Here is a 17,431-nt window from a genome sequence, read left to right as displayed (position 1 = left end):
ATGTCCACCGTCGCTGGATATTGCCGATCATACTCTATGAATGAGTTTATTAGATTTCCCCATTCTGTGTCTCTCTCTTGGTTTTTCCAAGGCGGTAGTATGATGACGTTGGTAACTATCGCCCTTTCCGGTAGTTCTTCCCTAAGGCTGTCAAACCACGATTCTGTGAACCGTTGTCCACATTCCGCAAGGCCTGGATCCTCATCCACTTCCATTTCCATGTCCACCTCCTGTGACATGGCTACAGCGCACCTTACACTTTCTGGAGTATTGTCCTCCTCCATGGATGTCTCCACGCTATGGGAATTGCCAATTGGAGTTTCGTCCAACTCCAAATACTTCATAAATCCTGGTGACTGCAGGGCAGCATTGATGACACCATCAATCTCGCTTTGTAGTTGGATGGATGTATTCACACTATGGGAACTGACATTTGGAGTTTCGTCCAACTCCAAATACTGCATAAATCCTGGCGAGTTCAGGACAGCATTGATGGTACCATCAATCTCGCTTTGCAGTTGAAAATTTTCCATTTTTTTGTTCTTAACTGCACTGGGATTTAAATGCGAGTGAATTAAGAAAAATATTTTTCCTCACATGAAGATTTTTTAATAAGCCTTTCATTCGGGATATGTATGACAATTTTTCAATATTTGTTTAGAAAACGCTCTTAATTTCATTGCATTGTAAGTGGATTGTTTCTTTTTAATCCGGTTGCAATAGCAGACATAAACAATTTTTTTTTTTTTTGGAGAGAACTGAACTAAAAATTTAATGAATTCAGATGAAGTGAGTGGAAACCCTTCCCTCAATTAATTGTCGTGAACCAAACAAAACAAAACCAATACGCTTTCTTATTTTTCATATTTATTTATTTATTTTTGATTTTTTTTAATGATAAATATGGCGAAAAAAATGAATCTTTATGAACCATTTGTCTTAACTCTAGCTTAAATAAATTCTTATCGCTTCCTTCACGGAGGGGCGTTTTAGCCACAGCAAACGAGTCATCACTCAGGAGTTTCATAACATCGTCACCAAGGGAAGTAAATCTCGCTGGTAGGTATAAAATGCTGTCATCCAATTGTAATACAATTTTTTCTCCATATCTCGTAGTCGTCTTATAGGCTCCTTTGATAGCATATTCAGAATATGGGATCATATCCTTTATGCTTAATATATTTTTGTAACTCAATGAGTTAAATGTTTCCACCAAATTCTTGTTGGACGTCATATTTCAATATCTTAACTGAATTCTCCATCAAATTCAAGCAACTATTTATAGCAGATAAATTGCCTGCTATGAGTGATTAAGATGATAACTGTACCTAATTTTCAGTACATTGATTATAACCACTCATTTGGTTCTTTAGTATGGGCTCAATTATATTTACTATGTCAAGGTCATTAACGGGTCTCAAAGTAACACGTAAACAAAACTCCCCCTTCTTCTAACTGCGTGTACAATGAAGTTACTACGTCACACCAAATTCATTTTTTTTAAGGCTACACCACAAGTGAACAAACAAATTCCCAAGCATACACACACACACACACATTATTTATTTATTTCCCAAATGTGTGCGAGATCAATACGGTCCCTGCTGTCCACTATAGGAGGAACGTAATTCACTCAATCCAATTGCACATACCATTTGAAAAAATAAAAAAAGAAAAAAAAAAAAACAAAACAGAAACAGAAACTCCAACGATCACAAGTCTAGATTCCAAAATATAAACAAATAACAAAATTATATAATTTCTTGGAGAAGAAAATAAAGGCGACAATTTTATGAAAAAAAAAGACCAAACAAATAGAAGCCCAATATTAAAACCCCTTTCCCCATCAATTTATTCCCATTGCTCATATTTTTTTTATTTCCTTGATGCAGATGGTCAGAGGCAAAAAGGTGTCGAATTACTCCAAAGTGATCCGACGTGACGATCACCAAGGGTAAAACTTTAAACTCATAGAGGAAAACTTCCAGACGGACAGAGACAAAAGTCAAAAGTAAGGGCAGAGGCAAATGTCTCATGGGCAGAGGCAAAAGTCTCATGGCAGAGGCCAATAAGGACAGACAAGACCACCCACATAGAACTTATTTGTGGACCAAGGGGTGTGGGGAGGGGAAAAGAGATGTGTAATTGGACACCATTTTGCCATCAAGGGGGGTATGAGAGGGCGAGGGGGAAGTGTAATTTTCACGGTTTGGCCATTCCTTTGATCTCATTCTCTCATTCCAATACTACTAATATGAACAATGGGTCCAAAACTCTAAAGAGGTTCAGAAGCTGGAGGATGTTATGGCGTTTTTGGAACAGCAATATCTGGCTTTGGAAGCGGTAAACAACAAAAAGGAAGTTAATCAAAATCAAAAGCACATCAATGCATTCAACACAACACAGCGAGGGTGTGCTTATTGCCATATCAGTGGACATAAGGTAATAGATTGCAGGCAGTTATTTAACCTCCAAGTAGCGGAGAGATGTACATGGGCCGAAAAAATGAAGATCTGCGAAATTTGCTTGGGTCATCGAGCAGAAAAGAAATGTTTTAAATTTTATAATAAATGCGAAAAATGCGGTGGAAAGCATCATACTACGCTGCATAATGTAGAAAGCTCAAAACCGGGGCCATCGAAAACCAATTCCAGAACACAAATAACAGTGGAAGGTAACGCAGTAACGCTATTGGCAACAGCGCAGGTACGCGTAAAATCGGCTTGTGGCGAGCAAATTTTAATGAGAGCCCTAATTGACCAAGGCTCTCAGCGTACTTCAATATCAGAGGAAGCAGCACAGTTATTAAAATTACCAAGGAAGAAAGTATTAACTGATTTGATTGGTCTTGGCAATACAACAGTAGGAAGATCTAAAGCTACTGTACAAATTGAGATAAAGCCACGGTTCCAGAGTGACGCGGTTCATACGATCGAGGCGATGGTGTTATCGACGCTATCTTCAGCTCAACCAGATAACAATGTGGACATTGAATTGGAAACATGGAGAAACTATCTAGCGGATCCGTTATTCTATAAGTCAGATCGGATCGACGATCAGATTGGCGCAGACTTATACCACCAAATAATTCAAAGTGGAGTGGTAAAAATTGGGTCGTTGTCTGGTCAAGAAACTTCGCTTGGCCTGATAATATGCGGCAGCGTTAAAGGACGTGAGTCTGGAAATGTGGTGATGGCAGTAACAACGGAATTGGAGCGGTTTTGGGAGATGGAGGAGGTGATACATGATGATGAATTTCAAAAGGATAAATGTGAGCAGTTGTTTACTACGACAACGTATTTAAATGAAGACAACAGATTTGTAGTGCGGTTGCCATTCAAGACCGAAGCAAACTTGGGTGAGTCGAGAAAAATGGCTCTAGCTCGTTTGCTAAATCTGGAGAAAAGATTTATAAGAGATGGAATGTTGAAAGAAGAATATCTTAAGTTCATGAAATGAGGATATGTAGTCGTACGGAAAAACACCCTTCCTCTTCATCAACAGAAAATCAGCTGGTTGTGGAAAATGTATTTTTGTGTTATGAAACATATCATCAGACAAATTTCGGGATATGGAATCTAAGCTCGCGGACATAAATCTGAAACTATCCAGAAAACGAAGTTCTAGACGATAATTTTGGTCCATTGGAATAAAGTGCGACATAGCAATATAAACCTCTTTATTTAGAGGAATTACCGTTGTCTCACCCTCACACTCAACCAAATCTTTGACAAATAGATGACAATCATAGGATGAAAAATTATGGAAAAATATTTGAATGAAATGTGGTATTTTGTATTGAAGATTACAATTGGAATGTGCTGCGCCTCTATATTTTCCAGTTAAATGACAATGGTCTTGAACTTTATCTTCACCTATTTCCTGCTCACATATATGACAGTAAATACTTCTATCAAAATCTTCGTTCTCCTCGGGTGTTAAGTTAGTCATGGGTACAACTATTCTTAAATATTTATGGTATATATCTTTACAATCTAGCATTATGTTTTCAATAAATTTTTTTGGTGCATCCTCGCCCGTATATAAGCGAAAACGATTTAAATTGTTATCAAAATTGCATTGAATTAGATAACTAAATGCGTATGGAATGTGTTTTTTATGCGTTTAGTGTTTGAGAAATTTAGTTCATCTACTATAGGCTCTAAAGCACACTCAAAACCGGCGTATACTACGAACGGTACTTTCATTTGCCTTTCAAAATTTTTAAATGTTACCATAGCTTTATCACCCTGCGGTAAGCTGCATACAATAGAGCCACAGTTTCTTTTATGCGCAATCAAGGTTATCTCCTGAACAAAATGTTGTAAGCAGCTGTTGCATATATAAATCTCTCCATTATGATCACTTATCTGCTTACTCAACAATCTGAAAAAAGGAGCATATTTTAGCTTTTCAATCTTTATGTTTTTTTTTTTTTTTTTTCAATACATTACCTTGACATATTTGTTATTAATATATAATGGAATTTGTCCGCATTGTAGAGAAGTATGAGGTTGACGTGATTAGCTTTTTCCTGTTTTGTTAAGTAATATGGTCCCACCACCTCCTCACCTTCGTAGCCAAAAACATTTACACTTATTTCGCCATTCATTTTTTCAAACTTTTTAATATCCGCAAGCGCCAAAGGAAACTGTAGACCGTCAAAAATAAGCTCTATACCAGATGACAGTTGTATACGATTTTGACTTATATCTACTCTATAGGATGTTGTCCGATTAGGATTGTTAAGAGGCTTTACATATAAAGCTGCAACCAGACACCATTTGAAGCAGAAGTTATCCTCTCGATTTTGAATATTAAGACAAGCGAGTTTATTAGCCAAATTTTTTGGCGTCTCAATAAAGTGTGATCCACGGGTTAGACAAGCTTTGTTTATGTTAATTTCTAACTTAATAAGTTTCTGAAACGCCTACCCAGAATCTCTTTCCTGAAATTCTGATAGCTTGGTCATTAAGCGATCTAACTGCTCATCAAAAGCTGTTTCGACGTCATCAGCCTGTGTAAGCAATTTCATTTTCGCAGAATGATTAATAATTGTTGGTTCGCTTACACCGTCATTTTTCCTGTGGCTGGATGACGGACCTTCGGAAATAGCCTCCACCACTGGTTTCACATATTCCGCTGTTAGGTCTATGTTGAATTTTAAACAGATGTGTTCATCTAGTTTGGATTTTAGGAGTCTAATAAGTGAATTTTTTGCCTCTCTCAAAAAGTCCTCCGGTAGAAGAACAGATGTCTTGTTTATATATTCATAAGACGTAATTCTCCCATTGAAAAAGCCTAATATTTGGTTCACGTTTTCTTAAATTTTTTTGCTAATTTTTTGTTTATGCTCATTTGTCCTTTCATGAACTTTTTTCATGGGAACATATACACTACAGTCTTCGCAATAATGATTTTTCTTAGTCACTTAATCATTTATTGAAACAATTGTATTGCTCCCAGCTTGAACACTATTTTTTACGCCGTGTTCACTTTTTAAATGATAGCGTAATGCGTAAAATTTATTAAATAATGCTTTACACACAAAACTATGTTTTTTGTTGTGACGTATGTACTCTTTTTTCACGTTGAAAGTACACTGACAAAAACTATAGTTATAACGCGCCATTGTATGTTTTTTTTTCTAATATTTTTAACTTTTAAATTCAAAAAAAACTCGAGAAGACCAAAAAGCCGTGTTTACAGACCGACGTCAAAATCACAAGTAAAAAATAAAGAAAACTCCTTTTAAAAATTCTTCTTACATCAGACATAGAACATAGTTTTTTCTTTTAATTTTCAAGTATTTATTTCAAAGAAATGCTATCGAAAGTGACACAAGACCTCACTCAAGGAAAAATGTGTGTTATAAATTTTGTGTGCGTAATTTTTTTTTCTTTATTACTTCAATGACTTATATAAATTTATATTTATATCTATATCTATATTTTATTATTTTTTAATTTTCAAGAGAGCTTAACATACAACTAAGGATTAAAAAAAAATCTATTATTTTCATGTAAAATGTTATATTAAAATGTCCACCGTCGCTGGATATTGCCGATCATACTCTATGAATGAGTTTATTAGATTTCCCCATTCTGTGTCTCTCTCTTGGTTTTTCCAAGGCGGTAGTATGATGACGTTGGTAACTATCGCCCTTTCCGGTAGTTCTTCCCTAAGGCTGTCAAACCACGATTCTGTGAACCGTTGTCCACATTCCGCAAGGCCTGGATCCTCATCCACTTCCATTTCCATGTCCACCTCCTGTGACATGGCTACAGCGCACCTTACACTTTCTGGAGTATTGTCCTCCTCCATGGATGTCTCCACGCTATGGGAATTGCCAATTGGAGTTTCGTCCAACTCCAAATACTTCATAAATCCTGGTGACTGCAGGGCAGCATTGATGACACCATCAATCTCGCTTTGTAGTTGGATGGATGTATTCACACTATGGGAACTGACATTTGGAGTTTCGTCCAACTCCAAATACTGCATAAATCCTGGCGAGTTCAGGACAGCATTGATGGTACCATCAATCTCGCTTTGCAGTTGAAAATTTTCCATTTTTTTGTTCTTAACTGCACTGGGATTTAAATGCGAGTGAATTAAGAAAAATATTTTTCCTCACATGAAGATTTTTTAATAAGCCTTTCATTCGGGATATGTATGACAATTTTTCAATATTTGTTTAGAAAACGCTCTTAATTTCATTGCATTGTAAGTGGATTGTTTCTTTTTAATCCGGTTGCAATAGCAGACATAAACAATTTTTTTTTTTTTTTGGAGAGAACTGAACTAAAAATTTAATGAATTCAGATGAAGTGAGTGGAAACCCTTCCCTCAATTAATTGTCGTGAACCAAACAAAACAAAACCAATACGCTTTCTTATTTTTCATATTTATTTATTTATTTTTGATTTTTTTTAATGATAAATATGGCGAAAAAAATGAATCTTTATGAACCATTTGTCTTAACTCTAGCTTAAATAAATTCTTATCGCTTCCTTCACGGAGGGGCGTTTTAGCCACAGCAAACGAGTCATCACTCAGGAGTTTCATAACATCGTCACCAAGGGAAGTAAATCTCGCTGGTAGGTATAAAATGCTGTCATCCAATTGTAATACAATTTTTTCTCCATATCTCGTAGTCGTCTTATAGGCTCCTTTGATAGCATATTCAGAATATGGGATCATATCCTTTATGCTTAATATATTTTTGTAACTCAATGAGTTAAATGTTTCCACCAAATTCTTGTTGGACGTCATATTTCAATATCTTAACTGAATTCTCCATCAAATTCAAGCAACTATTTATAGCAGATAAATTGCCTGCTATGAGTGATTAAGATGATAACTGTACCTAATTTTCAGTACATTGATTATAACCACTCATTTGGTTCTTTAGTATGGGCTCAATTATATTTACTATGTCAAGGTCATTAACGGGTCTCAAAGTAACACGTAAACAAAACTCCCCCTTCTTCTAACTGCGTGTACAATGAAGTTACTACGTCACACCAAATTCATTTTTTTTAAGGCTACACCACAAGTGAACAAACAAATTCCCAAGCATACACACACACACACACATTATTTATTTATTTCCCAAATGTGTGCGAGATCAATACGGTCCCTGCTGTCCACTATAGGAGGAACGTAATTCACTCAATCCAATTGCACATACCATTTGAAAAAATAAAAAAAGAAAAAAAAAAACAAAACAGAAACAGAAACTCCAACGATCACAAGTCTAGATTCCAAAATATAAACAAATAACAAAATTATATAATTTCTTGGAGAAGAAAATAAAGGCGACAATTTTATGAAAAAAAAAGACCAAACAAATAGAAGCCCAATATTAAAACCCCTTTCCCCATCAATTTATTCCCATTGCTCATATTTTTTTTATTTCCTTGATGCAGATGGTCAGAGGCAAAAAGGTGTCGAATTACTCCAAAGTGATCCGACGTGACGATCACCAAGGGTAAAACTTTAAACTCATAGAGGAAAACTTCCAGACGGACAGAGACAAAAGTCAAAAGTAAGGGCAGAGGCAAATGTCTCATGGGCAGAGGCAAAAGTCTCATGGCAGAGGCAAAAGTCTCATGGCAGAGGCCAATAAGGACAGACAAGACCACCCACATAGAACTTATTTGTGGACCAAGGGGTGTGGGGAGGGGAAAAGAGATGTGTAATTGGACACCATTTTGCCATCAAGGGGGGTATGAGAGGGCGAGGGGGAAGTGTAATTTTCACGGTTTGGCCATTCCTTTGATCTCATTCTCTCATTCCAATACTACTAATATGAACAATGGGTCCAAAACTCTAAAGAGGTTCAGAAGCTGGAGGATGTTATGGCGTTTTTGGAACAGCAATATCTGGCTTTGGAAGCGGTAAACAACAAAAAGGAAGTTAATCAAAATCAAAAGCACATCAATGCATTCAACACAACACAGCGAGGGTGTGCTTATTGCCATATCAGTGGACATAAGGTAATAGATTGCAGGCAGTTATTTAACCTCCAAGTAGCGGAGAGATGTACATGGGCCGAAAAAATGAAGATCTGCGAAATTTGCTTGGGTCATCGAGCAGAAAAGAAATGTTTTAAATTTTATAATAAATGCGAAAAATGCGGTGGAAAGCATCATACTACGCTGCATAATGTAGAAAGCTCAAAACCGGGGCCATCGAAAACCAATTCCAGAACACAAATAACAGTGGAAGGTAATGCAGTAACGCTATTGGCAACAGCGCAGGTACGCGTAAAATCGGCTTGTGGCGAGCAAATTTTAATGAGAGCCCTAATTGACCAAGGCTCTCAGCGTACTTCAATATCAGAGGAAGCAGCACAGTTATTAAAATTACCAAGGAAGAAAGTATTAACTGATTTGATTGGTCTTGGCAATACAACAGTAGGAAGATCTAAAGCTACTGTACAAATTGAGATAAAGCCACGGTTCCAGAGTGACGCGGTTCATACGATCGAGGCGATGGTGTTATCGACGCTATCTTCAGCTCAACCAGATAACAATGTGGACATTGAATTGGAAACATGGAGAAACTATCTAGCGGATCCGTTATTCTATAAGTCAGATCGGATCGACGATCAGATTGGCGCAGACTTATACCACCAAATAATTCAAAGTGGAGTGGTAAAAATTGGGTCGTTGTCTGGTCAAGAAACTTCGCTTGGCCTGATAATATGCGGCAGCGTTAAAGGACGTGAGTCTGGAAATGTGGTGATGGCAGTAACAACGGAATTGGAGCGGTTTTGGGAGATGGAGGAGATGATACATGATGATGAATTTCAAAAGGATAAATGTGAGCAGTTGTTTACTACGACAACGTATTTAAATGAAGACAACAGATTTGTAGTGCGGTTGCCATTCAAGACCGAAGCAAACTTGGGTGAGTCGAGAAAAATGGCTCTAGCTCGTTTGCTAAATCTGGAGAAAAGATTTATAAGAGATGGAATGTTGAAAGAAGAATATCTTAAGTTCATGAAAGAGTATGTCGAAATGGGGCATATGAGAAAAGCTGAAAAGGATAAGAGCGCTAAATACTACATGCTGCATCAAGCAGTCTTGAGACAAGATCACCTCACTACAAAAGTTCGTGTGGTGTTTGATGCTTCGGCCAGAACGTCGAATGGCAGAAGTCTAAATGATGTGCTGGAGGTCGGTCCTAAACTACAACATGATATATTTCAAATATTATCAAAATGGAGGCTTTGGAAAGTGGTAATTGTTGATGATGTGGAAAAAATGTATCGACAAATTTTGGTAAATAAAGAAGACCAAGAATACCAAACAATATTGTGGCGCGAAAATCCAAAGAGGCCGGTAGAAGAGTATATATTGACAACTGTAACGTATGGAACAGCATGTGCTCCGTTCTTAGCTACCGCATAGTGTGTGTGTCATATCCATTTGACCACACGGGAGTCGATTATGCCGGGCCAATCCAGATGAAGAGATCTAGAGGAAGAGGTCAACGAACCTATAAGGGATACATTGCCGTTTTCGTTTGCATGACAACAAAAGCGGTGCATTTGGAGGCAGTCAGCAATCTCACGTCAGATGCATTTTTAGCTGCTCTGCGGCGGTTCTTCAGCAGAAGAGGAAAGAGTAGCCACATATATTCGGATAATGGCACAAATTTTGTCGGGACCGCACGCAAGTTGGGTAAGGAGTTTATTAAGGCCGTTCAACAAAACTCCAATGTGGCGCATGACTTAGCATCAGAACGGGTGCAGTGGTATTTTATACCTCCGGGAGCTCCTCACTTCGGAGGATTGTGGGAGGCTGCAGTGAAGTCGGTCAAGCATCACCTTAGGCGAGTAATTGGAGAAGCAAAGCTGACATATGAAGAAATGTCGACGTTTTTATCGCAAATAGAATCAGTGTTGAATTCCCGTCCATTGCGTCCAGTCACTATAGATCACAGTGAACTATGGACACCGAGACATTTTCTAGTTGGTAGGCCACTGTTGGAATTCCAGAAAGGTGTTCTGATGAAAAGCTTGGCTCCTTAGACAGACGGAAGTTTGTTCAGCGAATGCGGAATGATTTTTGGAAGCAATGGCGTAATGACTATTTGAGTAGCCTGCAACAAAGGGTGAAATGGAAGAAACCTTTACCAAACATCAAAGTTGGACAGGTGGTAATCGTGAAGGACGAAAATACTGCTCCTGGAAAGTGGCCTTTAGGAAATGTGGTTGAAGTGCATGAAGGCAGAGATGAGAAGGTCAGAGTGGTGACAGTCAAGACGCAGAATGGCATGTTGAAAAGACCGGTTCAAAAATTATGTCCATTGGATGTGATGGCAAACAGTGACGATAAAACTGAGATGCAGGTGTCACAATCATATATGAGTAAATATTACCATAGGGCACCAGATAAAAAAGTAAACCTGGTGGCAATATTGTGGTTGGCGATGGTGATGATGGCGTGTACTTATCGAACTATGGCAATACCGGTTTCTGGAGCTGTTGTAAAGGAGCTAGGAAATGGAACTATGCTATATATGGACAAAGTTGGTACGATTAAACGTATTACATCATCTTGGAATCTGGTGACGTACTTTGATTTGCACGGATATTTTGAAACGGTGGCTCATTTGGAAGAAAGTATGGAAAAATGCAAAACTCTATGTGCTCGATTGAATTCATTTGAACGTCAGTGCGAAGAACAGCTGGACGTTATGAGCAACAGGCTGAAAGCGATAGATGAAAATCACTTATTATTCTCTCATAAGGAAAGGCAGCGAAAAAGGCGTTCTCCATTAGAGTTTATCGGATCGTTCTACCATATACTGTTTGGGATTATGGATGCTGACGATCGGGAAAGCATTGAGAATAACATGAAAAATTTGCTCGAAAATCAGCACAATTTGAAGTATTTGACAGAGAAGCAAACATCAGTTGTTGAGTCGACTCTCAACGTATTGAAAAAGACGATGGAAGAAATCAATGGTCAATTTAAAGAGCTTCATGGGAAAGTTCATACCATAAGCGAAATGCTTAATTCAGATTTTATCCCATACAGGGAAGCGATGAATTTTTTCATGGTGACAGGGCAGATCGACAGTTTGCTAACGGAAGTAGAGCATGTGCAAAGGAGAGTAATGGGCTTGTTAATGGACATAAACCATGGGAAAGTAAATCCAGATTTGATACGCCCAAATCAACTACAGACAGAGGTTACAAAGATTAGAGCGAGGCTCTCTAAAGGACTTCGTCTACCTGGTGAAGAGACCGCGGGGGTATTGCAAACAATTTACAAAGTGATGACAGCTAGAGGACTACTGGTGGATGAAAAGCTTGTCATAGATGTGCAAATACCCCTGGTTGAACGAAACTCTGCAGAAATATTCCGAGTGATACCGCTACCTCTGGAGAAGAACGGAACTACAGTCATAGCCGCCATGCGTCAGAAGTTTCTTGTTTACAGTGTTGACAGCACCACAAGCAGGAAAATCAGAGCTAGTTTTTAATTCAACATCCTATATTCTGAAAGAAGTCAAAGACGTCACAACGCTGGAGGAAATGGGATACAGCCAGATAAACCATACAGCAATTATCGAGCATTTGAAGGAGGAAGTCCGGATGTTGAAGACCAACTCGATACATCTTAAGGGTTTATCCTGGCATCATATGAGTGGTAACGCATCGTTGATATCATCATCTCATCATTATTATTGTATTGATATGTTATACAGTCTACAAATATCTTACAAGAAAAAATAATGTAATTGTCATTCGCCGCCCGCAGAATGTTTAGATTTCTAAACATAATATTTTGTAAATTTGGTTAGATTCGATTATGGCAAATTACTTTTGGTAGTTTTCTAAACAAATACAGTTCTGTCACTGATAAAGATATGTAGTCTAGACAATAAGAACAGAGTGTTAGGTAGTTAGTAACATGTGTGTACCACATGTACGTTTATGTTTGACAAGGACGAGCATTTTGCTTCGCTATTTATCCATTATTGGGTTTTCCCACACACGATGTTTTATGATAGGAAAAGACATGTCGCTTATCTATAAATAACTAATGGTACGCATGCGTGTATACACATGCCCGATTCATTATGGTTGCAGATGTTTTATGAACTTGCTTCTAATCATCGTTATTGCTGGTTCTCTGTTTATCTTATGTTAGTTTGTACGTAGTTCTAAGTAGTATATAAGGATTGATATTTTTCATAATAAATTAGTAACTTACAAATACTCAAATAGTGTGGATGATTTTCATTCGGGTGTGTTAATCATAAACATCCTACGTATAAATATTTGTGTGCATTCTTTTTATATTTGTATATATTTAAGAGATAGTGGTTCAGAGTTTATGATAGTACTTATTCTTTTTTACCTAGTAACATATGGATCCCTTTTTTGGGTTGTTAATATAAGAATAGATAACATGTTGCGATAAGTAATGTTAAGTAGTCTAGCTCGATTTGGGAACATAGAATGTAAGATATTCAATGAAATAAATGAAGGAGTGTTGTTCGAACATTCACGAGTTTTCTCGCAATCATGCCAAACTTGAACCAATTATAAAACCTAATGAAGACTATGTGAAAAATAAGTATTATCAGCAAATAAAAGATGTTACAACGATAATAATGGAGAATCTGGCTAAAGACGACAAATCGGCTTTAGAGGAAGCTGGAACCCCGGCTTTAGAGGAAGCCAGAACCCCGTCCACAAATAAAGAGGTGAGACGGTTGGTAGAAGATAATGGAGTCTTTGGAGCCTGGTCGGCCAATCAAGAAGAGCGGCGGTTGGTAGAGGAGAAAAGAACAGAGGCGAATCATCATCCAACATTGCACCTGAATAAGACATCAACATACGTCATTACACCCTCATAAAAAATCGCTTCTGTAACATATACTCCCAAACATATTTTGCTTCAAGCATATACATTTTTGGGTATTGCCCAAACATTTATATGTTTGATCTCTTCCAATATATAATATGTTTGAAAGCATATTGGTCTAAACAATATATGTTTGGGTAGTCTAAGTTCTAAACATTTTGTATTTTTGCATCCAAATTCAATAATGTTGTCTTCCAAAAAACAATATTTTATAATGTGAACATATAATATGTTTGGAAGCACTTTGCACCCAAAAATATTATATGCTTAAAAAAAATTCTCCCAAACAATATTGTGCTCAAAATTTTATTTATTTATTTATATATTTACAATCATAATGAATTATGAAAATAAACAGGTAATATAGGTGCTAACAACATCTTTCTCACTTCCAAGACATTTTGTAGTTCTTAGCACCTTTTTCTGTAATACAAACATTGTAGAAGAAATTATTCATTTTTTTTATTTTAATTTTACCTTTTGCCGGACGGGGATTCGAACAGCGGACCACACAGTTTGTAAGGATCAAAGAAGTAGGTGATCAATTGCCCAAGGAAAAATAAAATGTAAATTTTGTAATAACAAGCAACAACCACCAACTTAATTCAATATCGCTCCCTGTTAAATAGCGCTCCAAGCTACTAAACACATATATGTTTATAGACTATTTCTAAATTAATATATGTTTGCATCCAAGCATATTATATTTACAAACATTTTATGTCCCAAACATAATATGTTCTAACATATTAACATATATGTCCCAAACATGTTATGCTAGTTTATGAACATTATATGCTTGCAATCAAAAATATTGTGTTTAAAAATTTGTGTTCCAAACATATAATGTTTATAGCCAAACATATGAAAAACAGTCTTTTTCATCCGTGTAGTCTTACACGCAATTGATTTGGGCAATTGATCAGCTACTTCTTTGATCCTTACAAACTGTGTGGTCCGCTGTTCGAATCCCCGTCCGGCAAAAGGTAAAATTAAAATAAAACAAGTATATACGGCCGTAAGTTCGGCCAGGCCGAAGCTTATGTACCCTCCATCATGGATTGCGTAGAAACTTCTTCTAAACACTGCCATCCACAATCGAATTACTTAAGTTGCGGTAACGCTTGCCGATGGCAAGGTATCTTAAAACCTCCTTACACCATCTTCTAAATTGTATGTAAGTCCATACGTGGTATATATTAAATCAAAAAAGATCGATCCAATACTTATATAATTCAGTTTGACAAAGTAGACATACAATTTTGACAAAATTTTCTACAGAAATAAAATTTTAACAAAATTTTCTATAGAAATAAAATTTTCACAAAATTTTCTATAGAAATAAAAATGTTGACAAAATATTCTATAGAAAGAAAATTTTAACAAAATTTTCTCTAGAAATAAAATTTTGACAAAATTTTCTATAGAAATAAAATTTTGACAAAATTTTCTATAGAAATAAATTTTTGGTAGATTATTTTTGGCTCTAGTGGCAACCATGATTATGAACCGATATGGACCATATACTAACACCACCATATACTAACACCACGTTCCTAATTTGAACCGGATCGGATGAATTTTGCTCCTCCAAGAGGCTCCGGAGGTCAAATCTGGAGAACGTTTTATATGGGGGCTATATATAATTATGGACCGATATGGACCAATTCTGGCACGGTTGTTAAAGATCATATACTAACACCATGTTCCAAATTACAACCGGCTTGGATGAAATTTGCTTCTCTTGGAAGTCTCCAAGCAAGCCAAATCTGGGTATCGGTTTATATGGGGGCTATATATAATTATGAACCGATGTGGACCAATTTTTGCATGGTTGTTAGAGACCATATACCAACATCATGTACCAAATTTCAGCCGGATCGGATGAAATTTGCTTCTCTTTGAGGCTCCGCAAGCCAAATCTGGGGATCGTTTTATATGGGGGTTATATATAATTATGGACCGATGTGGACCAATGTTTGTATGATTGTTAGAGACCATATACCAACACCATGTACCAAATTTCAGCCGGATCGGATGAAATATGCTTCTCTTAGAGGCTCCGGAAGCCAAATCTGGGGATCGGTTTATATGGGGGCTGTATCAAATTATGGACCGATGTGGACCAATTTATGCATGGTTGTTAGGGACCATATACCAACACCATGTACCAAATTTCAGCCGGATCGGATGAAATTTGCTTCTCTTTTAGGCTCCGCACGCCAAATCTGGGGATCGGTTTATATGGGGGCTATATATAATTATGGACCGATGTGGACCAATTTTTGCATGGTTGTTAGAGACCATATACCAACACCATGTACCAATTTTCAGCCGGATCGGATGAAATATGCTTCTCTTAGAGGCTCCGGAAGCCAAATCTGGGGATCGGTTTATATGGCGGCTATATATAATTATGGACCGATGTGGACCAATTTTTGCATGGTTGTTAGAGACCATATACCAACACCATGTACCAAATTTCAGCCGGATCGGATGAAATTTGCTTCTCTTTTAGGCTCCGCAAGCCATATCTGGGGATCGGTTTATATGGGGGCTATATATAATTATGGACCGATGTGGACCAATTTTTGCATGGTTATTAGAGACCATATACCAACACCATGTACCAAATTTCAGCCGGATCGGATGAAATTTGCTTCTCTTTTAGGCTCCGCAAGCCATATCTGGGGATCGGTTTATATGGGGGCTATATATAATTATGGACCGATATGGACCAATTTTTGCATGGTTGTTAGAGACCATATACCAACACGATGTACCAAATTTCAGCCGGATCGGATGAAATATGCTTCTGTTAGAGGCTCCACAAGCCAAATCTGAGGGTCCCTTTATATGGGGGCTATACGTAAAAGTGGACCGATATGGCCCATTTTCAATACCATCCGACCTACATCGATAGCAACTACTTGTGCCAAGTTTCAAGTCGATTGCTTGATTCGTTCGGAAGTTAGCGTGATTTCAACAGACGGACGGACGGACGGACGGACGGACGGACGGACGGACGGACATGCTTAGATCGACTCAGAATGTCACCACGACCCAGAATATATATACTTTATGGGGTCTTAGAGCAATATTTCGATGTGTTACAAACGGAATGACAAAGTTAATATACCCCCATCCTATGATGGAGGGTATAAAAAGATCGATCCAATACTTATATAATTCAGTTTGACAAAGTAGACATACAATTTTGACAAAATTTTCTACAGAAATAAAATTTTAACAAAATTTTCTATAGAAATAAAATTTTCACAAAATTTTCTATAGAAATAAAAATGTTGACAAAATATTCTATAGAAAGAAAATTTTAACAAAATTTTCTCTAGAAATAAAATTTTGACAAAATTTTCTATAGAAATAAAATTTTGACAAAATTTTCTATAGAAATAAATTTTTGGTAGATTATTTTTGGCTCTAGTGGCAACCATGATTATGAACCGATATGGACCATATACTAACACCACCATATACTAACACCACGTTCCTAATTTGAACCGGATCGGATGAATTTTGCTCCTCCAAGAGGCTCCGGAGGTCAAATCTGGAGAACGTTTTATATGGGGGCTATATATAATTATGGACCGATATGGACCAATTCTGGCACGGTTGTTAAAGATCATATACTAACACCATGTTCCAAATTACAACCGGCTTGGATGAAATTTGCTTCTCTTGGAAGTCTCCAAGCAAGCCAAATCTGGGTATCGGTTTATATGGGGGCTATATATAATTATGAACCGATGTGGACCAATTTTTGCATGGTTGTTAGAGACCATATACCAACATCATGTACCAAATTTCAGCCGGATCGGATGAAATTTGCTTCTCTTTGAGGCTCCGCAAGCCAAATCTGGGGATCGTTTTATATGGGGGTTATATATAATTATGGACCGATGTGGACCAATGTTTGTATGATTGTTAGAGACCATATACCAACACCATGTACCAAATTTCAGCCGGATCGGATGAAATATGCTTCTCTTAGAGGCTCCGGAAGCCAAATCTGGGGA

General features: G+C 37.2%; 3 protein-coding genes across 3 annotated transcripts; all 3 read left to right on the top strand.

The window, feature by feature from the left end:
* The first annotated feature begins 2,304 nt into the window (after positions 1 to 2,304).
* LOC142235406 (uncharacterized) lies at positions 2,305 to 3,459 on the top strand. Its single transcript, XM_075306660.1, has one exon. It carries the CDS (start codon positions 2,305 to 2,307, stop codon positions 3,457 to 3,459), a length of 1,155 nt encoding a protein of 384 aa, XP_075162775.1.
* A 4,904-nt stretch (positions 3,460 to 8,363) lies between these two features.
* LOC142235405 (uncharacterized) lies at positions 8,364 to 9,920 on the top strand. Its single transcript, XM_075306659.1, has one exon. The coding sequence runs from the start codon at positions 8,364 to 8,366 to the stop codon at positions 9,918 to 9,920; it is 1,557 nt and encodes a 518-aa protein (XP_075162774.1).
* A 56-nt stretch (positions 9,921 to 9,976) lies between these two features.
* On the top strand, positions 9,977 to 10,543 carry LOC142235404 (uncharacterized). The gene has a single exon (XM_075306658.1). It carries the CDS (start codon positions 9,977 to 9,979, stop codon positions 10,541 to 10,543), a length of 567 nt encoding a protein of 188 aa, XP_075162773.1.
* Positions 10,544 to 17,431: the final 6,888 nt, after the last annotated feature.

Source organism: Haematobia irritans, chromosome 4, assembly GCF_050003625.1.
Source record: "Haematobia irritans isolate KBUSLIRL chromosome 4, ASM5000362v1, whole genome shotgun sequence".
Lineage (NCBI taxonomy): Eukaryota > Metazoa > Arthropoda > Insecta > Diptera > Muscidae > Haematobia > Haematobia irritans.
This window is presented reverse-complemented; position numbering and strand designations above follow the sequence as displayed.

Excerpts from the sequence above, each read along its gene's own strand:
- LOC142235405 (XM_075306659.1), top strand. The coding sequence starts at position 8,364 with ATGGCGTTTTTGGAACAGCAATATCTGGCTTTGGAAGCGGTAAACAAC.
- LOC142235404 (XM_075306658.1), top strand. The coding sequence starts at position 9,977 with ATGAAGAGATCTAGAGGAAGAGGTCAACGAACCTATAAGGGATACATT.
- LOC142235406 (XM_075306660.1), top strand. The coding sequence starts at position 2,305 with ATGGCGTTTTTGGAACAGCAATATCTGGCTTTGGAAGCGGTAAACAAC.